The sequence below is a fragment of the Pseudonaja textilis genome, chromosome 7 (assembly GCF_049901715.1).
Source record: "Pseudonaja textilis isolate UNSWEBS1 chromosome 7, rPseTex1.2, whole genome shotgun sequence".
NCBI lineage: Eukaryota > Metazoa > Chordata > Lepidosauria > Squamata > Elapidae > Pseudonaja > Pseudonaja textilis.
Window position 1 is genome coordinate 52,713,138 of NC_141996.1, and position 24,638 is coordinate 52,737,775.

The 24,638-nt window shown below is 35.1% G+C and overlaps 1 protein-coding gene across 7 annotated transcripts in view; it reads right to left on the reverse strand.

Moving 5' to 3' along the window:
* The window catches only part of ERG (ETS transcription factor ERG), a 122,878-nt gene that overhangs the window by 30,236 nt on the left and 68,004 nt on the right, over nucleotides 1-24,638 (reverse strand). For 2 of the 7 annotated variants that reach the window (XM_026700510.2, XM_087937642.1), the window contains exon 2: nucleotides 10,069-10,217. The exons of 1 other annotated variant lie outside the window; for it this stretch is intronic. In XM_026700510.2, coding sequence (XP_026556295.1) covers nucleotides 10,069-10,167 — 99 coding nt within the window. In that variant the 5' untranslated portion in view covers nucleotides 10,168-10,217. Of the gene's footprint in view, nucleotides 1-7,945; nucleotides 8,080-10,068; nucleotides 10,218-24,638 lie in introns of those variants that run through there. 4 more of the 7 variants (XM_087937644.1, XM_026700513.2, XM_087937641.1 and 1 more) reach the window with 3 other exon arrangements.

Below are 24,638 nucleotides of genomic sequence, written 5' to 3' on the forward strand. Positions count from 1 at the left end.
ATATTTTTAGTTACTCCTTTAAATACATATGTTAGGCAAATGATATCATATGACAGTCAAATCCTTGTTGTATTGCTTTAAAAGTTATTGTTAAATGTATAAGAAATCACACACAAAAGAATGTGAAATAAATAATCTAGTATTCCGTTACTTCAAAGTAAAACTTCTTCCCTCAGATGGAATGCAGAGTTAATAATTATTTAATGAAGACCACCACAATTACCCAGGAAAAAATCATCTTGAATGTTAAATGAATTTTTAAACAAAAACCTTGTTTAAATAAAAAGAAAACAAAAGAACTGTGGCAATCATGCTAAGTCCTTTTCAAAGAATAGTATAACTCATGAGTTTTCCCAGTAGTGATTTTGCAAATCTCATAAAAATCATCACAAACATTCCTTAAAATAACAAGAAAATGCAGCCTTGAAAAGAATCAGAAGTCTATTCAGAACAATGCTAACATTTGAAGGAAGGCTCGGGATGAATCTGGTTCGTGGGGCTAACTCAAAGCCTTGCAATTGTTTCAGTTGTTTATGAATCTCGGCCTTCATAATGCTAAGAAAATGTGCTGTCTCTTAAAGATGTTCTTTGCTGATATGTCACACATTCTGTATTGTTTCATGGTACTCAAACATTAAATATCCCAGGGGTAATCCACCCTTATTTTAACGGCTGATGAAAGATCCAGTGCCTGAGCAAAATCAGTTGGAGGAAAGGGAAGTCTTGTCGGAAACAAGATTAATCTTGTAATGAGTGTTGGGGCCTGATAACCCATCTGTGCAGAGAACTGCTTTAACTGAAAGGCAATTAACCTTCACTTGACAAGTTTTGCCTAACTGTTATAAACAATTTTAAAGATGTTCACTTTTGTAAACCTACACAATATGAAGCCTGAATAATAAGAACAGGCTGTAGATTTGGGGAGTAGGCATAATTTCTGAACTTTCTTTAATTGTTGGATAATAAATTAATATATTTAGGTAATTAATACATCCACGCATATAAAAACCCAGTTTAAAACTAGTTGGAGGTTGATTGGCTTCCTTGAAAATACTAAAAACTACAATATCATTTATCTGGAACCTATTACATTATTTACCCATTTTGCAATTATTAACAATTTTACAAAATTTTATCTTAAACCAGTGTAGTGATGGATATGGTATTTTATGTATCATTATTTCTTTTTTAAAAATAACAATAGCAAAGTTTATTAAATAGTTTTATTCCACAATGGTAACAAGGCAATGGTTTGTCCTTCCTAAAGTTCAGGTAACATCTAATTGAGTTGTTTGCTATATAATACATATCACAACAAAGATTCCACTTGTTTTGTAGAATCATGTTAAAAAACCCTCCCTTTTTAACAACCCTGTAATTTCTTAATTCGGGATAGAATCAGGGTGACAGTCATATATTTCATTTAATTCCATATAGTATAATAAAATAAGTATATATTTCTGAACTATAGAAGCCTTTTTGAAAATTATAATAACGTGTTCCTCAACATTATTATTATCTCTTTTATTCATTAAACATGAAACTCAGTCAACTGAACATTTAAAAATGTATCACAAATATCATTGACTGGTGCTGATCAGCATCCTAGGTATCAACCAAGTATCTTCTGAAAATGTATGATGTTCCAAGTACCACAGTTTTTTGCAGTATTATTGCAAAAAACTGATGTTAACCACTGATGTTATTGCAGGAAGCGGCAAGTATTAATAAACCATTGGTGTTATTGAAGGAAGCTGCTATTATTATTATTATTATTATTATTATTATTATTATTATTATTATTATTTCAAATTGCTAATTTCTGAACATTCTATTGAACAGAAATTCATTCTTTCTAATGAATTAGATAAAGTAGACAGGAAGTTCCCATTGAAAAATTTCCTTTAATGACAGCCCCTGATCTGATGAGCTATTAGAAAGGAAATGGAGACAGGAAATATCTGTCCATAGGTTATCATTATCCTAAGAGTTTTGTCAATATATTTACTATTTATCTAGTAAATAGTAAGTGCATTTTTCTACAAAATATTTTAGAACACTTTATCAAAATATTTTAAGAGCATTTTTCTACAAAATATTTTAGAATATCAACAATGACAAATGTCCACCAAAAATATTGGTCCCTAATAGTATTGGTTCGTAATTTTGAAGTGACTGCATTATTTAGAAACAAAAGAAATATTTTGTCTTGTCCTCCCTTCAGCCACATGGCAGATTGATTCTAACTGTTGTATGGACACTTTGCAGCAGCCATTTCCAGCCTACTGCTTTCCAGCTAGTTTAGACTGTAATTGTTATTACTTATTAGTCATACTTTTGGAGCATAGCACATCTGAAATAGCTACATTATACTGTCCATTTGACAAACATATGTAGTCTGAGCAAATATTTCTGCAGAATCAAAAAGAGAAAACCATAGCTGAGCAGAAATTGGAAGCTGGGACTGCATGCTATTACTTCCTTAGAATTCTTTACATAAAGAATTCCATAAAGAAATGAATTCATGAATAATCAGGATTGTGTCTGTTGACTTCACCTAAGTGTCTTGTTGAATTCATTTGAACCCATGAAGATAGTTTACATGTGTTCAGTTTTATGCACAATAGGTTCTGCATACATGATTGGGGATTCTTCAGAATATAGCAAGCATCAGTCATATAAAAATAAGGTATTTGCGTAACCTAAGAAAAAAGTTAGTTATATTATTCCAGTTTGTAATAAACCAACTTAAGTGGATAGGTCCAGGACTTGCTAACTATTACTTCCTTGTTAAAGTTCATGTATCAAGCTATGTTTCTATCTCATCTGACTATTAGGTAACATAATCATAGTACTTCCTTAATTAAATTCAGATTTAAAACCAGTCTATACTAAAAGAGTAAAGCATTTGGGACTTTAATATACTACCCTTTCTACACAATTTTTAAGAATTTGTCTATTAAGAATGACCACTTCAGGGTATAATTTTCAGATTCCCACAAAATTTATATCTGAAAGTTCACTCAAGATTTTTATTTATTTATTTACTCAATTTCTATAGTCACCCACCTCAATCCAATTGACTCTGGACAATGAACAATATCACAATTAAAACCATAAAACACAAAAGCAGTTACAAATGTTTTGAAGATATATTCTTCAAAAAAATTAGGCTTATTGTGTAGATTTCTTTTAACACTTCAAACAAATCCATTTCTTTTTTTAAAAAAAATCTAAACCATGTTGTTTTACTTGAGCATCTTGGCAGCAGCATCCCAAACTGGATTCTCCATTCAAAATTACAAATAGGTTCATTATCTTGGGGATGTGCCCAAATTACCCCCTTGAGGCTAATTACGCCCAGTGTGGGAACCACTGTTCCAGCTAAAAGCCGTTTGAAAAATTGTACATATCCCTTATGTGGCGATAGACTGGAACATAAAGGAGTTTTAAAGGATGGAGAAGAGCATTAAAAGGACCACTATAGATTTAATCATTGTTACAAATCAATTCTTTTTAAGCAGGCTTCAAGTAATAAGGTAGTGTTTTTATTGCTTTAAGCATCTGTTCTTCAACTCCAAAGCTACAGCACATAAATAACTAGATATTAAGAAATCTAACAGATGTCTAAGATTATTCATATAGCAGAACTACCAAAATAATCCATCACAATGCAACTAATCTACAACTCTCAACTTAACATCTATATAAGAACTATAGATCAGTAAATTTGAATTACAGTATAAGGCAATGTCTTTCAACCTGTGGACCAGAGATCACTTGTAGCATCAGAAGGTTCCTTGAAATAAGACAAAGGTTCCCTCAGGCTGACCTTAACTGCTCATGTCTATCTATTTTTCCTGTCAATAGTAAAGAAATGCTTTCCACTTTCTTCATCTTTCAACCTCCCAATCTAACCTACAATCCTGCAATTTCCAATAGTTTCTCAGCCAAGTAAAACCAGATTCAAAACCCTGCTAAGTCTTTTCAAGAATAGTCAAAGTTAGTTAAGTGCTGCCCCCTGCTGTGGGTACCTATATCTCTATGTCTCTATCTCTCTATCATACTTATATCTATCTCTATATTGATACTTAATATTTTAGACTATCAAAGCTGCCAGAAGTCAGCATTCTTGCCTGAAATCTCAGGATATTTGACATTATTATAATATTTGATCTAATTAAAATTTTAAATTAAATTCATGTTTATTTCATTCACAGACCTGCTAGTGCAATCTAAAAGAAATAATGTTGTTATTCTGGTGGCTGTCATCATTGCCAACTCTGGATTTATCTAATAACTCTAAAAATTTTCTGATGATTATAGAATGGTTCACATAAAGGAAATAAAGGAAAACCACTGGATTAATAATATTTTGCATGAATAATCAAGGGAATACAATAATTGGGAAGGAAGAGGAATAACATTTCTTTAGAACATTGGTATGTTCTGTTTTTAGGAAGTTGTATAAAAATACCAACCAGAAACATCAACTATACTAGTGATTCATTGATAAAACAACTTATAATTAAACAGAGTGTATGACATGAGCATGACAAAAGCAGAATAGATGTATTTTCTGCATTTCTCCCTCAAACCCTCGTGTCCAAGAAAAGATACAACCATCCAAAAGATTCAAACATCCTTGGTCAGAGTATTTCACACTCCTTATCATTGCAATTAGTGAGAAGTGAGTTATAACATTCATGTAATGGTGGGGAAAATGTTTCTTTTTCATTCGTAATAGTACTAAGTCTATGAACGATGAGGCTCTTGTATATTTCTATAGGAAATTTAATAGCACAGTCAAATGTCTTCTATTTCTGATTCCTTTATGTTTGATATCTACAGCTTTAGTCTGAAATCTACATCAGCATCAAACTTTAATTCTTTTATAGACACAGAAAGGTTTGCACATTTTTAAAGCAGTCTCTATGAAATATCTTTCCAAGCCCTTCTGTTAGAGACCCCAGGGTCCCACTGCGTTATTTCACCCTTCATTTTTAGCTCTGAAGATAGAGCAGCTAGGTCTGTTTGGATGTGCCTAACTTGCAATGGCATTGTATACTGAAGATTTTAACAGATAAGAAAGCATTTTATCATGATGCGCAACCTTGAGTCATTTAAGATTTACGTGAACCGGTACCTCGATCACATCTGTTTATATTAATATTTATTCTTGCATTTTATAGGCAAACTATTTTACTAACAAAAAAAGGAGTAACAACTGTGACAAAAAAGGAATAATAACTGATCTATATTAATACTGGCAAAAAATAAGAAATATAAACAATAATTGCACTCTGCCTTATTTTGTAATTATACCTGAATTTTTTTCAACATAAACATTAAAATATATTGCACAGATTCTTTTCTTACAAATATGCCAATATTTTCAGGAAATGATCATGATAAATATTAAAATACCATTGTAGTTAATACATTGCCTGAGTATTACGCAGAAATACATGTTTTTAACTCTGACTATGGAACCTCAAACATTCCCATTCTAAATATGAAGACATTTAATCTGCATATAGCACAGCATTTCAACCACAAAAAAGGAAACTAACAATTGAAAAAAGACTGCTTATGTTTTGAGACAGATTAGGTGGTTTAGCTATCCACAAATGTAATCAGTACACAGTTTCAGGATAACCAGTATTACCAAAAAAGCATATTATTATAATCTTGTAATTGTATCAATGGCCACAGAAGCAAGACAACTGCTGTGGAATAAAATTTCCTTTTTATACCTTTTTATAATTTTAAATAACAGGAGTTGAAAAAAAGCACCCGCAATCTTATTACAAACAGATAATAAGATTAATTTTATGCCTAATAGAAAAGAAAACTCTTCTAATAGTGAAAATATAAGAACATATCTTTTTCTACCGCTGCATTTTATTATAATTGTATATTATTCATCTATTTATTGTTCTATTCTTAATTAGAAATTAGAGTCATTTATGTTGGAGAAATATTTTTATTTGTTTTTGTCTCCAACTTGAAGTGATCATATGGCAATATGATTATGTATCCTAGTTAGATTCATCTTTACTGTGACAAATTTAAATAAGAGTGCATTGTGAGAACAAATAAAGAATTACTGCAATACCATACAGCCAAATTTGCACTTTTTGACATATTTAAACTACACTTTTGATGCAGAGAGCCAGGATTTTAACATTTCCTTAGAATGGTAATCAGAATACTTTCTTGAAAAGCAATAGCCTCAACCAGGAAAAAATAAAAATCTTCTGAACATCTCACAGTGCGGGTTTATTTAAATAACAGTATTTAATTCCCTCTGTCATAGGTCAATCACTATTCCTATATTCTCAAAGTACATAAAATTATACATTGATAGCAAAGTTGACCGATAAAATCCTAAAACCATTTTAATAAAAATGCATAAAGATGTCATCACTTTTATTAGCTTTAATGGGTATTGCTTTTTAAAAATGCTCTGAATAGTCAGGTTTATCATTCTGATTTTCATATTTACTCAGTGTGGATAAGATTAAATAAATAGAAAAGCCCAATTTTTTACTAGGTTTTCCTTTTATTCTGATATTAGTGTCTTAAAATGTTCATTTTAAACTTAATTTGAAAGAGGTTGAACAATTTTACCTTCAGAATAAAGTTCACCTATCTTACTGTCCTATTTTTACTAAACAATATTTCAGTCATTTGATATTCTACTATCAGAGAGTCCATGTTTATAAAAATAAAAAGATTTTTAAACAAAGTAATAGGTCTCAGCAAGTCAATCCTGCTTGAGAATATTAATTACTGAAATACATTCAGTAACTTTATCAAATGAAAGGAAGCCATGGTCTATTATTATTAAAGAAATTATGCAGACTATAATTCTAAAATCACTTAAACCTGAACAATATGCAATAAATCTAGTTAGACATTGCCTTATAATATATATATATGTATATTTTACCTTCAGAATAAAGTTCATATATATATATATATATATATATATATATATATATATATATATATATATATATATATATATATATATGATTCTGCTATCTATGTTTTAATTTTGTTTCTAAAATATAAAACTCTAGTTTAGGAAAAAGATAAAAATATTGCTATTAATAAAATATTGTACCCTGAAGAGTTTTTCATTAACATAAATCCTACCAGTATTTCTTCATATTAAATTAAAATTACATACAGTTTATTTCTTCAGAAGATAATTAATACTTACTGCCATATCTGTGATTATTAGCTAAGAGCTGTAACTATAAATGAATTCTACACAGACACAAATAATACATTATTTATCTCAAAAACATTATAATTCAGCCTTAGGAACATTATCATGTTAAGCAGTTGTTTTAAAAAGCTAAAAACAACACTAAGAAACTGGAGTCACAAACTTGTCAACAATTTTATTAAATACTCCCCCATATTTTTTTAAAGAAGTATATCTTAAAAAAAACAGCCTTACTAATTCTCGTAGCACAAAATAAAGTAAAATATTATTTCAAAATAATGTCCAAATTAAAAGAAGAAAATTTCAGCTTCAAATCAAATGCCAAGAATTCCAAAATGTGTTATTTAATTCTCAATAATTACTTCTGCCAATGCCTAATTCAGATAAATATCCGAATTTGTTCAAAAATTATTACAACCAGTAAATTCAGGTCTTCCCTCCAAAGGCTTTGCAAGTACAATCCACAGCACTGAACAGTGAATTTTAAAAAAACACCCAACTTTTTCTCAGTTTCAAGTTTTTAAGCCTTGTGGACAGGGAGTAGGAAAAAGGAAATTTACTAAGCAGTACAAAGGAAATCTTCTTGTCCTCTATTGTGGCTGTGGGGGTGTTGCCCAATTCTACCTTACTACTGTTCAAAAAGCAAATTTTGAGGGGAAAAGTACAATATAAAAAATGCTAACCACAAGGCATTCCCTTTCTTACCTTAATAGTGCTCGCCATAATGTATCTAGCTTATTGATCGCTAATAATTGTCAATAATAATTATTGCTTCTGACCAGAAAGAAGTTTTGATGAAGTTATTTAGAACGGATGAGATTGTGCTAACTCTGGGAAATGAAGTCAGGCAGTGGCAGGAAGAGGTTTCTATTGGTCCTGGCTACTGCAGTTTGAAGAAACAGGATATTTGGGAGCTAAGAGATAAGAGGTCCTAAAACAATGTTGTTTTTCTTGACGATACGCAGCTAGAAGGTTTTTTTCTTTTAATGTCAATTGACTATGACAGTGTTGGCAGGTGCGATGCGATGTGCAGTAAATATGGTCTAACATACTGAAGCAGGATGCAGATGTCACATGAACTGGGCCAAATTTGATATAAGCCTCCTAAAAAGGATTAAATATTTGGGGCCAAATTTAGACTGGACTAGCTGCTGTCACCCACAAATGTCAATAGATGCAGTAATATCCCTGAACTAACTTGCAACAATTAAGCTTGAATGACACCAACTGCCTTCTATGCCAGGTCAGGAACTTTTCCCATTGAACACCAACCTGCTGATTTTAATTGGCAACAACTTTCCAGAAGCTCCAGAAGAGAAAGGCCTTTCCCAGCACTTTCTCTATGAAGGCAGAGAAAAAAATGATTCTGACTTTTAAAGGTTTGTATATAATACAGATGAAATCTCCTTCAAGTCAGCTCAGTTGCTAGGGACTTCATGGATGTGTTCGCATAACATTCTTGGTAGAAATATGGAAGTCATTTGCTCTTGTTTTCTTCTGGGATATATTTCAACATCCCAATCTAAATTACAATCCTAAGATTTGCTGGAGCTTCCAAACCATGACTTCCTACCTTCTAGGACAGATGAGATTGGTCAGGTGTTGTGATGATGTCAATGTTTGGTAACCAACCAAAATTTTTATAGTTCCCTTTTATAATGATACAACCAATCCTGGTTGATGTTTGTGGATCTCAATAGCCTCTCAGTGCAGGCGGACAAAATACTTTCATATTTGTTGACAGCTTCTGTGTGACCTTGAACTGAATTTTATTATCATTATGGTATAGCACAATAGAAAAATGTCAGAAGGTTAACAAAGATTGGTTATTTGCCTGTTCCACATCAAGATTCTGCCCAAAAGCAGAACCAACCAAGAATCAGCTCCTAAAAATGGGATAATCATACATTTGCCTGGACAAGGGTCTTCTCAAGACTCAGCTGCTCAGACTAACCAACCAGGATTCAGCACCAACAATGAACCAATCAGGAATGAGCACTCCAAAAATGATCAAAGGCCAACATGAACAATGTATCAATCAGGAACAAATGCAACCAAAGCAACCAATTGGGAACAAAGAAAGAACCAATTAGAAATCACCTTGCCTAAAGACCAATCAGAAGTCTGGCCACTTGACTATAAAGACAGGAGCCTGGTTAATCTCTACTAAGTTGCCTATAAAATATGTGGAAATCTATTATCTAGACTCATGGTCACAACTAAACCCTGATGCCCAACAAATATTGGCTGTGAAAGCTTATACCTAGTATAATGAACCAGGAATTCATTAAACCAGAAATATCACCCGAAGCTAAGATTACCAATTAAAATCTATCTTAATTTAGTCATGACATATTTATATTTCTTAGAAAAATCAGTTATACTAGGGATAATTGGATGTGCAACAAAACCAGGTTGGCCAGAATTCACTGATACTGTGCAATATAGTAGCTTAAATTCCTTGTATGTCTAATCACAATTGACCAAATAAAGTATTCTATTCTAAATCTATAAACACTAAACAACCTTGTGAAATATAAAAAACAGAACATGTGACTTAACAGATGAAAACAAAGATTGATCTATTTTATATTTTCTATAATAGAACGTTCATTTTTTTTCTCCAATGTAGAAATAAAGTGACTTGCAACAAAATATCATGAATTTTAAAAAAAAACTAAAGGTTTTTTTTACACTAAAGGAAAAAAAAAATAACAACAAAACCTTAACGAAAAAATAAAAGAAAAGTGCCTGATAAGAAGTGAAACAAGGTCAAAGACATATGTTCAAAATGTTATTTCATAAACTGAGCATAACTATAAAATTACCTTTCTCTTGTTCCTTCCAGATGAATATCTGGCAGAGATTGGACTGTAAGATGGGACCATAAGGTGGGCAAAGTTCCCATAGGGGAGAATTTGATTCATGAAGGACTCTTGTCTCAAACTCTTTAGAACTTCCAGGACTTTGCATTGAGCTGAAAACAAATAGATAATCACAGGTCTTTCATATTATATATCCCATTCAAGCAACATTGGCTTCCATATTTTGAACAAACTAAGGCTTCAGACTCTCTTACAGTCCAAAAAGATGACACTGCTAATGTTTCATTACCATCTGCATATTTGTAAGCAAGGATGGTTGCAGAATATGCCTAAACTATGAAGTTCATTCACAACACCATCCTTAACATGCTGAATACATCTAGGATCAGCAGGTCAAGGATTTCTTATTTGCTTTTGTATTGTAAATAACTTCTGTACATTCACAGTCCTGGGTTAGAGAGTCAGAATAGGAGAAGATTAGCATTATCTGAGATGTTGTCGATTCTCTAAATATTAAAAATTATGAATCGGAGAACTAGATGGATCATTGCAGAAACTTGTACAAGGGAAATCCCTCAACATCATCTACTAAATTAACCATTTGTCTAAAATGATATCAACCAGGTGGTTGGGCTAGAAGACCTTCAAAGTCCCTTCCAACTCTGTTATTCTGAGAGCCACCTCAGACTTGTCAGTCTTTCCAGGTATTCTACTGGAAACATGATGAGAAAACCTAAATTCGTTTTAAGAAAGGATTACAAAATGGTGTCTCATATATACAGCTTAGAAGCATATACCATAGTAGTTGAAAGCAATGTAATACACAACTTAATGTTTTCATAGAAAATATTTTAATACAATTGTGTCTGTGTTCTTAAGACTGAAAATATATCTCTAAGAATTGCTAGCTGTTGATTTTTCAGATAAAACATCAAATATTGGTAATTACTTTCCAAGCCCTAAAGAGCTTGAGTCTGAATGCTCTAAGAGGGAACATATTTCTACATTGTTGCTATGGCTTATAGAGATCTACCTGCAAGTACTCCTAATAGTGACAGGAGATTCAAGGTTTCTTTGTTAGGGCAAAATGACACACATTCCTTCACTCCTCTTTGTACTACTAAGTGTAAATCTTAATCAATAGCCCTGGTAACTCAGAGGAAGAAACATTTCCTTCTTAGCACCAGGTTATCTGTGACATTCAGAAAGGTTCTCAAATTCTATTGCTGTTCAACATTTAGTAATAGGGTTGCTTTATAAACTAACTCACCTACCTTTGTCTACATTTTCATGGACTTCTTCAGTCTACAGTGTTTGGTTGACAATAAAAATACTTTGGCATCGGCTATAATTCAGATAATCTGAGCTGAAACTAAATGGACAGCGACTAATGATAAAATATTAACTTCTACTTAATTTAATGATTTAGACTTATAATAACTTTATTGTCACTTTAAATGTACACTAATTGGCATTACATTAAAATGAAATGTCATTGCACACAACTCTCAAAGGGTCACCACCTCTAATATATACTACGCAAACATGACAAAAATATAAAGAAATAAATAAAAGATTATGCATATACTCACATATATCATATGACACAGAAATACAACACAGTCTAGTTCAGATGTATAAATGTACATGGTGAGAAAAACAAATCTTGTGAGTTTACCAGATGGACGGTATAGGGAACAAAGCTGTTACAGAATCTGATACTCCTGGTAGAAATACTTTGAAACCTCCTCTCAAAGGGGAGCAACAGAAACAGACCGTAAAGTGGGTGTGTGGGGTGTGATGACCAGGGACAAGGCACGAAGGTCACACAGCCAGTTGAGAGTTCAAACACCCCTTTAATGCTCCAAATTTCCCCCTAAACGCTCCCACATTTAAGCCCCAGAGCAAAGTGCACATGCACACAGGGCAGCCTTTGGCTGCGCACAGTCCAGCAAAGCAAAGGAACAGGGAAATGAGTCCACAAAGCAAGGAAAAAGCAAGCAGTCCTGCAAACTCCAAATGTCTGTACTGGCACACCAAACTCTACAAATTCAACATTTACTCCCAACAAATGCCCCTTCCCACAATGTCTCCTTAAATCTCAGTCCCCAAGTGTGCCTTGTGAAGAGGAGTGGGGTACTCTCCTCCTGAGTCATCAGGTCGGCCTGCGCTGTTTCCGCCTTCTCTCTTCTCTCCATGCTCGGGGATCAGGAGGGAGCAGTCCTTGCTCATTGCTTGAGCTCCATTGCTCCTTATTTCCATTGCTTGCCCTCACTGTCATCCTGCCCCTGTTCCTCCATTCTAACAAACCATCCCAATCCTGAGGGGCCTTGGGCTGCCTCATCCTGCTCCTCCCCACATTTCTCCAAAGCCAATGAAGCTGACCTCTCGATCTCCATCGGCTCCAGCTCTGGCTTGTCCTCCTCTACAGATTCAGGCTCTGATGGGGCACGACATGGGGTCTCTAACCATGCTTTGAGCTCCAAGCACATAGCACATATAAACAGTATCCTGAATAACAGGAAGTGAGCTTCCTATCCTCTCGGCTGTCTTTACCACTCTTTCTAACTGAAGCACAATCATGCTTCTGTAAAAATTGGCCAGGACGGAAGAAGAAAGATGTACTTTCCTCATCCAACGCAGGAAATACAGGCACTGGTTTGATGACCATGCTGGCTCTTTCTGAAATCTACAATGATCTCCTTTGTTTTATTAACATTTAGAACCAGGTTACTTTTATTGCACCAGTCCACCAGAGCCTTCACCTCTTCCCTATAAGCATCTTCACTGTCAACCTAGATAAGACCCATGACTGTCGTGTCATCCGCATACTTCATAATATGATTTGTAACAGATTTAGCACAGCAGTCACGCATCACCAAGGTGAACAATAATGGATTCAAGACACAGCCTTTGGGGAACCTGTACTCAAGGAGATGGAATGGGAAACTTTTCTTCCAACTCGCACAAACTGGAGTCTATCAATAAGGAAATCAAGTATCCAGCTACATAAAGGAGTATTAAAACCTAATACTTTTATTTTATTTATCATAAACCTAATAATAATGTTATCCTGCCTTTATTACTAACTTAAGACAGCAAACATCCATAATATTCCTTCTTTCTATTTTCCCCACAGCTACCACTCTATGAAGAGAGTTGGGCTGAGAGAGAGTAACTGACCCAGAATCAGTCAAGATAGTTTTCATGCCTAAGGCAAGATTAGAACTCACAACGTCTTGGTTTCTAGCCTTATGCTTTAACCATTAGCCCGGCTTACTTAGTTATTTAGCTCTCATAATAGCTACAACAGAAGCTATGTTAGACAGTTGATTCAATTACTTTTAGTTTTCTGTCACTGATCTTGCTACTGGACCAATTATAATCTTCCTTGGGGTTTTTTTCTGTTTCTAATCAATTTTGTAAATGTGTGTTTATTTTTTTAAGTAGAAATAATAATAAAATTTATACATTAAATTTATGCTATACATTACAAGAATAAGATTAAAAACTATTTTAAAAGTGAAATGTTTAGATGTGATTTATACCTACAACATTCTGTTTAGAACTATCTTTAAGCAAATAAAGGCTAATTATTACATCAAAAGGCATACGTTTCCTGAAGAATTTCTTTTTTTCTTTCTTTCTTTCTCTCTCTCTCTCTCTCTCTTTCTTTCTTTCTTTCTTTCTTTTGCTTTTTATTTTTTAAATTGTGAAGTGTTAACTTTATCTCAACAGTACATGTGGTCAAATTTTATAGTTTCATTTTTATATTTATTTAGTGTACCTATTTAGTTAGTTAGCTTTGAAAACATCATTTCAAAATTCAAACATATACAGAGTCTTCAGATATAACTCTGAAGCTAAATATATACTATGTCTTAGTTTTGTGAGGAATTATATCTTATCAAGTTTTCTCCAACACTCCTACAAAACCTGGCATCCTTTATCAGGCATATTTTAGATCAGAATGGCCATTTCACAATATCAATTAATTTTCTCTTCCCTAGAATAAAACAATCCTTACTATGTAAGTTATTTCAAGGTTTGCTACACTTTGGTAATCAACATCTGAGCCATCATTCTCCTGACCTCAAATATACTCATTTTGCTAAACTATTGTTCCCATATTCATTTGCATTTGATTACCTTCCAAATTTCATCCAGTTTCTTATCTGAGATTCCAAATGAAAAAGAAAGGAAGGAAGGAAGGAAGGAAGGAAGGAAGGAAGGAAGGAAGGAAGGAAGGAAGGAAGGAAGGAAGGAAGGAAGGAAGAAAGAGGGTATATGCATTGCAGTAAAATATGGTTGAATATTTTAATACAATCCCTATATCGTTTTTTGCCCTACTTCTATGTTTTCCCATATGCAAGCACAACAACAGAAACAAAACATATGTCCCCATATGAAAACCAATCTTCAGAGTAGAAAAATATGATATACTGCAAGACAAATATCACAAAGGTACACCATCACATGACTAGTGATAATATGTCCAACTACCAAAAGGCACGTAAAAGAATCTTCTAGTGGTAAACCTTATGTTTTGCAGTAACAAATTAAAAATAACAAATTATTTAACAATAGGTAATGATATGATTCCCAAAGATGGAAGCATTTTGCTTAAATGGGTAAAATAACCTCCTAATAGCTTTTGTTCCATCAACCGTTACATAAAATTATAAAACTGAGAAGAAAGAACAGTAGCATCAGCTTCAAGCAGCATCAAGCATACAGTATTTCCCCATTTTATTATAGTTCCTACATAGTCTTCATATGACAACTTTACGTCTGTTTTCTAATCAATTATTACCATATATTCCAGATCTTATAGTATTCCGGTTCTTCTCTATCTTTTAATTCCATAGTTCCATTAAAAACATTTTCATGTGCAACACTGCATAAGTGATAGAGCTGCCCTTAGCTGTAAGACTTGCATAAACTCTAAAGAATGCATTGATGGATTTACCTTTCACTTTTATTTTCCTAGTGCTGGACTGAAAAGAGTTCTTATTATAAGTGTTAAAAACTCCACAAGCAGACAGCCCTAGACATGTCAGAAGATTCAATCTAAATGGAGACAAATTATTATAATTAACTTATATGACAAATCTTTGGAGGAAAAGGTCTGCTAGTTATGTTTTTAAATCATCAGCTTCTTACAGAATTGACAGATTAGTATGTTAGAAGGCATCTTCAAATTATGTTTACTTACAAGTAAGTATTAAAAGCAAATCTAGTCACCACATAGTGGATAAACTATGTTGTGGTGGGATAGTTTCCACCCTGCAGATTAAATGTGAATATTATTTTAGTCACTAGATGGTGCTCACCATTCTTCTAAAGAAAAAGTTTATTGAGAAAATTAACCTGTTTTATTAGGCATCAAACATTAATTTTATTTATCTTATAATTGGCTCCATTTTTGGCCCTGAATATAATCTGAAAGTATATTCAGCATCAGATACAGAATTAATTTTTTGTATGATTCTGAACAGTCGGGTACAGGGAAGAAACCTGTCTTAACAACTGAAAATGTAGAAAACGTTTACTGAATATATATAATCACCAGTGGACAATGCACTAATCAATAAGTGCAACTAAAGTAAATAAAAAAAATCCTCTAGTTAAAAGGCTGAATGTAATCTACATTGCCCATTATTTAAAATGTGTTAAGCTTTTTTTATAAACAAGAACTTTATATGCTATTTTCACTACTGCTAAAAATTATCAGGCTCAAACTTTACAGAAATATGGGATAAAAGGGAGCTGATATTTCTCTTTTGAGGCAAGAATTAATATTCAGTTATTTTTAATTGTCTTTTCTGTTTTATTTTATTTTTTTTGTATTTGAATGGTTCACTAACATATTAAATAAATTTTACTTGTAGGGTTTTGAGATTTCATCCAATCAACCTGAATCATTTATTGAGGCACAAATTAAATTCCTTATAAGAGCAGACAGACGTATAATACTGGATTGGTATACATTCTTAGTGTCTGAAAACATGAAACAGATGTGAAATGTATTAATTTGAATCTTGGTGAACCAGGAAGACTAGGACTTATCCAGATTGTTTTAATCATTCAAAGCTGTCACACTTTGGCCACCAAGACTTTTTCCTTTGTTACCATATGTTATGCATCTATATCATATGATACAAATTCATTTTTTTTCAACAAAAGTGCCTATTAGGGCTCCCTATTATCTATTTATCTACCTATTTATGAGCGCCAGTGTGGTGTAATGTTTAAGATATCAAACTGGACTTTGGGAAATTCATTATGAACCTCTCTCTTCTCTCCCCCCACCCTCTTCTTTCCCACACAGACATGTGTGTCTGTGTATACATACATATGAATACAATAATATAGAAATAATTTATAATAGTAATCCCCAAATTAACCTTAACCTTTATAGTATTTATGATCTTGATAGAGCATGATTATTTATTTTGTCACAAAGTTCATTTTATATTGTTGAGTTTATGAAATGAACTTTGTATCTGGCAGAGTACACTCAGTATTAACACATCAATATTTAATAATCAGAATGAAGCAAACTGTTTCATCACTAATAGAACAACAACCCTAATATCCATATGTACTGATCTAAAGTTCTGTATCTGGGGTCATGTGGTTTTTTTTTCATATTGTGAACCTTAAATAAATTCCATTCAATGAGACTGGTACTACTTTATATAGCTCTAAATTCAATTTATTTTCATATTGTCCTGTTTGCTCAAAAAAACCCTAAACTAAGCTTATTCTATAACATAATTATTTCATAATATTGTGAAGCTGTGGATTCCACATTCAGGAAGCATCCTGATTTTTGCATAGAATGACTATTCAACAAAAACAGAAGTTAGTCCACAATTTTGAAGGTGAAGAGCTATGAATATAGCCCATTTCCACACAACAGAATGATACAGTTCTCTCATTGGGTTAATTATTAAAATTAGAAAAAGAAGATCTCATACCCATGTAAAATTTCTCTCTATTTGTTCAAAATAAGATTTGTAAATATACTTGGCTCATCTTTCTCCACTTGTTTTTGATGTGCTACCCAATGATTTTCTACGTTAGCATTTTCTATAAAATGTAAAATGGGGCTGTAGAGACCACCAATCAGAATTATAGATTTGACCTGAAATAATGTATTTCCTGTAAATAAATCTCCTTTCTGTTTATAAATCTGCTTCACTGGTTTTTATTCAGGTTAAATTCCTGCTTTTAGGGAACAGCCACAGATACGCACATAGAAGCAGACACATACCACCAGAATGCTTCAACTTCCAAAAATGAAGAGATGGAACATGATAGATTTCATACATACGTGGAGTGCATTTGAATTATGCTCCTTTAAAATCTATGGATTTTTAAAGTGAGTGCAATTTTGCAATTTAGAGATTAAATGTATTCAGCGAGGATAGCATATGTGGGAACATTGCAAATTTCAGACAAATCTTACATTTCACTGTCAATAAAGGAGTACAGTACATCACTAGTGTTGGATGATTAACCTATTGAAGCCCAGATCAATCCTGCAATAGTAATATTGTTTATGGTCAGCACAATACAAACCACTACTAATTTGCCAACTATCTTTATTTAGCATTCTAATGTTCCTTTTCTAGTTAATATGAAACACCTTTTACTTCTCTGTGTCAGGTTCCAAGTAATGCAACCATTATAAAGCAAAATCCAAGGCATTTCCTCAAAGAATAAGTTTATTTGGATACACCATCTTGGCACTAACTGGTGGAAAGCCAGTACTGAAAGTTTCCCGGCTTTCCACGTCACTATAACTAGAATTTTCTCAATTTTCCAAAACAATATATCACATTGTCCAACCAGGATGTGAAACAATTTCCTGGCAACTTCACTTCTCCTTCCTCTGGCCGAGCAGTTGTTGGAATGCAGCTGACTCATTGTCCAGCTATATGGTTTTGGCTGGAGCTCCATCCACCTCAGCTCTCCCCCATTCCAGCTCTCAAGGGTGTCAAACTGAATTCATATGGTTCCACCACCTAACCAAATTCAGGCTTGACACTTTGCTTTCTTTTGGGAGTGGTAAAGATATATCACAAATGCAGAAAGCAAGTTCAGGTAACTTGAATATATTTATATGTTTGACATTGTTTTGTCATTAGCTTTTGTTTTAATGCTATACTTCTATTTTACTATTGTATAAGATGGAGTATCATTCATCCTATGCAGGGGTGGGATTTTAAAAATCCCAGCAACCGGTTCTCTGCCCAGTTACTGGGTGGACAGGGCCATGGTGGGCAGGACCTACCGGAACTTCCGGTTTCCGGCTCCATTTCCATTTTCGCCCTCCCAAGGGTCCAGAGGCTTTGGAGGGCCTCTGGAAAGGCAAAAACAGACTCCCTTGGCCTCTGGAGGCCCACCAAGTTGGAAATAGGCCTGTTTTGCCACTTCCAGCTTTTCCGGGAAAGCTGTTTTTCATTCTCCCAAGGGTCCAGAGGCCTCCCCTGGGCCTCTGGGAGGGCTAAAACAGCCTCTCCCTGCCTCCGGAGGCCCACTGGAAGCCAGAAATAGGCCCATTTCCAGACTCCCAGAAGGCCCGTTTCCCCCCTTCCAGGGCCTCCACGCAGACCCTGCACTTACCTCCATCAAAAATGGGCACATGGAGACTCCTGTGAGGGGAGGAGTGGGAGGGGAGGGGCCAGCCGGTTATTTGAAATACTGGTTCAGTGAACCAGCTGTAACTTGAACATCCGGTTCGTGCAAATTGGTCCGAACCGGTAGAATCCCACCCCTGCCTTTATGTCTTGCTTAATGTGCATAAAATGCTTTGAAATGACAGCAACTCATGATGTTGCCTCTATCTCATTCCCAGGCAACTGCTCCATCTCTAGACATGGGCAGCAATTTGCTCAGTGCCAGTTGGCCTGGCAAGTCAGCTGAGCGAGTGCCCTCTTCCCATCTGGCATTCATTCAGCCTTCATCGCCATTTTGGCTTTGGGTGTCTGAGAGAAAGACTAGATCCTTTGTCTTTTCTCTGTACATCAAGATATCAAACTTCCAGGAGACTGACAGATCTGTCAGTCAAACAGGAATCGGGCGATTTAGTTTGTAGTACATTCTGTGGGAAGATCGTAAACCAGAGAAAATGTGTGAGACATACATACACAACTACACACACACATAAATGTGGAGCAGAGGTGAGAGAAAGAAATTATTTTGCTTAACAAACGAGCAAAAACCAATTTATGCAGGAAACTGGTGTTAGGAAGGGAAAAGGAAAGAACGATCCAAAGCCACAATAAGGCTGATAACACAATGGTTTGACTTCTCCAATCTATATTTCAAACCTGCTCTTCTGATTTCTAAGGCTGGCTTGGAGGCAGGAAGTATTGCTTGAGGTAGGTATATCAAACTTCTATTTCTTGGACAGGACAATTTCAGGTGGTCCTCAATTTACAACTGTTCATTTAGTGACAAAGTTATAGCAGCACTGAAAAAAGTGACTTATGACCATTTTTCACACTTATGACTGTTGCAGAAACCCCATGATCACATGATAAAAATTCAGATGCATGGCAACTGGTTCATATTTATGATGGCTGCAGTGTCCCAAGGTCATGTGATCACATTTTGCAACCTTCTGACAAGCAAAGTAAATGGGAAGGCCAGATTCACTTAACCTTGTTACTGTTCTGATCCAGGCTTCATTCAAATTAAGAAAACACATGCCATGTGTAAAAGCCAACCTTTTTTAATGCGATGCTGGGAATTATTTGCATTCCCAGCCAAAACTCATTAAACACAATTGTCTGAGATAAGAGCATGCCTTTCAGAGTTGTAAAAGGTTGCCAAGAAACAGGCATTCACTTAATTAGCAGATAAACTAACAGAAGTTCCAGCAAAGACAAACCAGAGTCAACAGGGCTGCGATGATGAATCAGAATCTAATGAACTTCTTTGCTTCCTGCAAAGAGCACATCCCCAAGGGCTGGCTTTTATCTCTTATGGGAAGGGCAATCACCTCCCAGCCTTACTCCTGAGTCACCCCTTCTGCTTCAGCTGCTCTCTCCTTCCAGCAGCCCTATGCACACGCGCACTGGGAACAGGCTCCCCGGGATCCTCTGCTTCACTGCTTCACTGCTGCCAGACTCCAAAGGCTCCGAAGGCAGCACCCCACTCTCAGATAGTCCTGGCCTCATCCCTGCATCAGATGTAGGACCCTCCCCCAAGCCCTCACCAGACTCCCCAACTGGTTCCCTTTCATCCTACTGTCCAATACCTCTGTCATCCACACCAGCTGTTGGCGAACCACAACAGTAACTAACTTAACAACTGCAGTGATTCACTTAACAACTATGACAAGAAAGGACATCAAATGGGGCAAAACTTACTTAACTGTCTCACTTACCAACACTAAAAAGTTTGGGCTCAGTTGTAGTCATAATCATCCATTCTCACCCATCCCCTCCCCTTGTGACTGTATGACTGTAACTTTGTCGCTTGTATCCTTACGATTTATATTGACTGTTTCCTAGTATGACTTAGAATTAGAATTAGAATTCTTTTATTGGCCAAGTGTGATTGGACACACAAGGAATTTGTCTTGGTGCAAATTCTCTCAGTATACATAAAAGAAAAGATACATTCATCAAGAGTCAAGAATCATTAGGTACAACACTTAATAATAGTCATAGGATACAATAAGCAATCAAATCATACTAGAAAACAGTACAATATAAATCGTAAGGATATAAGCGACAGAGTTAGAGTCATACAGTCACAAGTGGGAGGAGATGGATGATAAGGAGTGATGAGAAGATGGATGATAAGGAGTGATGAGAAGATTAATAGTAATAGTAGTAGTGCAGACTTTGTAAATAGCTGGACAGTGTAGAGGGAATTATTTGTTTTGCAGAGTGATTGCATTCGGGAAAAAACTGTTCTTGTGTCTAGTTGTTCTGATGTGCAGTGCTCTATAGTGTAATTTTGAGAGAAGGAGTTGAAACAGTTTATGTCCGGGATGTGAGGGGTCTGTAAATATTTTCACAACCCTCTTTTTGACTGGTGCAGTATACAGGTCCTTGATTGAAGGCAGGTAGGTAGTAATTGTTTTTTTTCTGAAGTCCTAATTATCCTTTGAAGTCTGTGTCTGTCCTGTTGGGTTCCAGAAACGGACAGTTATAGAGGTGCAGATGACAGACTCAATAATTCCTCTGTAGAACTGTTTCAGCAGCTCCTTGGGCAATTTGAGCCTTCTGAGTTGGCGCAGAAAGAACTTTCTTTGTTGTGCTTTAAATGATGTTTTTGATGTTAGGTGTCCATTTTAGGTCATGTGATATAATAGAATCTAGAAATTTGAAGGTCTCTACTATTGATACTGTGTTGTCTAGTATTGTAAGAGGTGGTAGTATGGGAAGGTTTCTTCTAAAGTCTACCACCATTTCTAGGGTTTTGAGTGTGTTCAGTTCCAGATTGTTCCGGTTACACCACAAGGCAAGTTGTACAACTTCCTGTCTGTATGCAGATTCGTTGTGGTCTCGAATGAGACCAATCACTGTTGTGTCATCTGAAAACTTCAGTATTTTAACAGATGGATTGTTTGAGATGCAGTCATTGGTATATAGGGAGAAGAGAAGTGGAGAAAGCACACAGCCTTGGGGAGAGGGCTGTGCTAATTGTATTGTATGTATCTTTTCTTTTATGTATACTGAGAACATTTGCACCAAGACAAATTCCTTGTGTGTCCAATCACACTTGGCCAATAAAAAAGAATTCTAATTCTAAGAATAAGTCAAGGGCTACTTGTAATTTCCCAGGCAACCTGCAATATTTAATATGATCTCTAGATGGCAGCAATTAAAAATGATATTATAAGTTATTCTTTTTATTCCCTGCAATCATAACCAATCAAAGAAAAAATAGTTTTGAACTGCCAATGCTGCCCTGCCACACTTCCAAAAGAATGATTGATGATTGATCTTCCCATTAGTAGTTTATGCTAGATGTGAAGGGAAAGAACAGCTAGGAATCTAACAATTGGTACCCTGAAACTACCCCTTATTACATTACCAAGCCACAGGCTAGGGAATGGTAAAAGGGGATTATGGGTCAGAACAATTTAAACTGATAGACTTTTTCTCTTCCTAATTCACAACCATGAGAAAAGCATATTATCATGGCTGTGCAGAACCATAAGTAACAGCACAACGCTTGATTCAATCTAATTTTGAAAACTTTGCATTCTCTACTATAAATTATCAAGGCAACAAACTCTATTATACTGTAGAAGGTAAATGTTGTGATTTTTCAAATTAAAGTCGGCATTTTATTAAGCAATTTTTCCCCCAAATATTAGAAATGCAATCTCACTTAGCCAAAACAAAGTTTGCCCTTTTCCCGGAATTTCTCCAGGAGGGTAAAAATGGAATGCAGCATTTGCCTTAAGCCCACATAATTGCATTATATTGTAATTTGTTAAATGGTTTTAATCAATCACCAAGAGGTTAGGTTCTGTGGTTCATGAATTTTAAGAGATACATCAAGGGCTATGATGTGGATGAACTTCTTTTACAGCTAACAGACTGCTGTGCTGGAAAAATGCACTTTCTACTGATCTTTTTTCAAATCAGTGGCTGCTGGAATCACTCAAGATTATGTGGAATGTGGCCCAAAGACCAAACCTTGGATACTAGCAAAAAGAAATGGCTGCTTTATAAAAGCCAAGCAGTCCTTATCAACCAGAACATTGTGTTGGAAAACACCCAGATGCAACACAAGCTTGAATGTCTTCCAGCAGTATTTAGAATAGCAGATTCACATAACTAGAGAAAATTGTCAGATTTTGAACATAGCAGTTTTAATAACAATAAAAATAAATGATTATCATCATCTCTGGATTTGACAAGAGTATTTTACATTAGTACTAAAAGTTTATTATAAAAATAATATTGTTAAGAAATGTCCACTGCAACATTTGCACAGAATAAGCACAGAAGACTAGATTCCAATCCTATTTTGTCAGTTTGAAAATGAATTCTTTTAGCTAAATTTACTTTAGGCATGGTTCCCTTTGTTCTAGGCCTATCTGAAACAAAACTTCACTCCTTAAGCCCAAAGTGTGTTGATTAACTTGAGGAGATAAACAAATGGCTATTAGAGATACAATTTACAGAGATAATTTTACTTGTATGTCAGCCTTTCTCAGTGGATAAAACATTCCAAGTTCTAGAACAAGAGTGTCACATGACATATCACACCTTTTCCTCCCTTAGCTAAACCAGGGATGGGGGTGATGCATGGGCCAAAGGCCACAAGTTGGACATCCCTGTTCTAGAGGCTACATTTTGACAACATGTTTCTATACTTTCTTCCAAAATTACAGCACTCATTTCAACAAATAGAATTGTAGGTAGGATTATCAATGTATTAATATCATGCATTTTGGCAAAATAATGTCTACATTACATATTTAAAAAGAAAAATTGTCTTTTCATACCCATTAACACTGACCATGTTGCTTCAGGAATCAAATAAATCAGATGAATATCTTATTGGTGTTAACCCTAAAGACCAACTTTCTCTTTGAATCTTCAGGGCTACTATATTTAGTGCCTAGGCCTGCTGTGGGAAACTGGGAGGGGGTTGCACGGAGTGGATAGACACAACAACATTCCTTTCTCTGAGAATCAAGGAAATTCATCTTGCACCTGGAGAGGAGTGACTGGGAGCCTGTTAAAGCCACCATTTCAGTGGAGTTTAAGACCCCAGACCAGATGATTGCCCAAGCCAATAGTAGTGCAAAGGGAAACCCATTATGAAGTTAAGAGAATTTTAGATTCTAGATTACATTGAGGTCGATTGCAATATTTGGTCCATTGGAAAGGGTACTCTTTCGCTGAAGCTGCCTGAGTTAAGAGTTGGGATGTAAAAGCAGATAGACTGGTAAAACAGTTCCATTATAAATTCCCTGATAAGCCAAAGGGTCCTCCTGGGGAAGGGAGAGGGGGCTAGATACTGACTGAATTAATCTCCTCTACTCTCATTTCAGGACACGCTTTTCGGTTGACGGGGGTAGCCTTTCAGCCCTAAAGGCAACCTTTCTCTTTGGATCTTCAGGGCTGCCATATTTAGTGCCTAGGCCTAATGTGGGAAACTGGGAGGGGGTAGAGATAGATAGTCAAAAAAACATTCCTTTCTCTGAGAGTCAAATTCAGCCTGTACCTGGAGAAGTGTGACTGGGAGGCATCTCCAGTTGGGACTGTGCATGGATTGGACCATCTGATGGACATGTGAGTGCAGTAGAAGGAACTTTGACTTTCCTTTGGGTGGGGAAAACCTGGGGTGCTTTCAGATTCAGGTTTTCCCAGATGTAACATCTCTAATAAAATGTAGCCTGCCTTGGAGTCTTACTGGATTGGGGGTGTTACTTGGAACCTTAACAATTGGGACCATTGCCCAAATAAGCATCATTACATGGACTATTTTTTTTCATTGAATCTTACTTTTCATTTGTTGCCCATTAACCCATTATCAGCAGTTCTGGTCAACTGTTTGGAAGCAACTTGATTCCAATTTGTTCT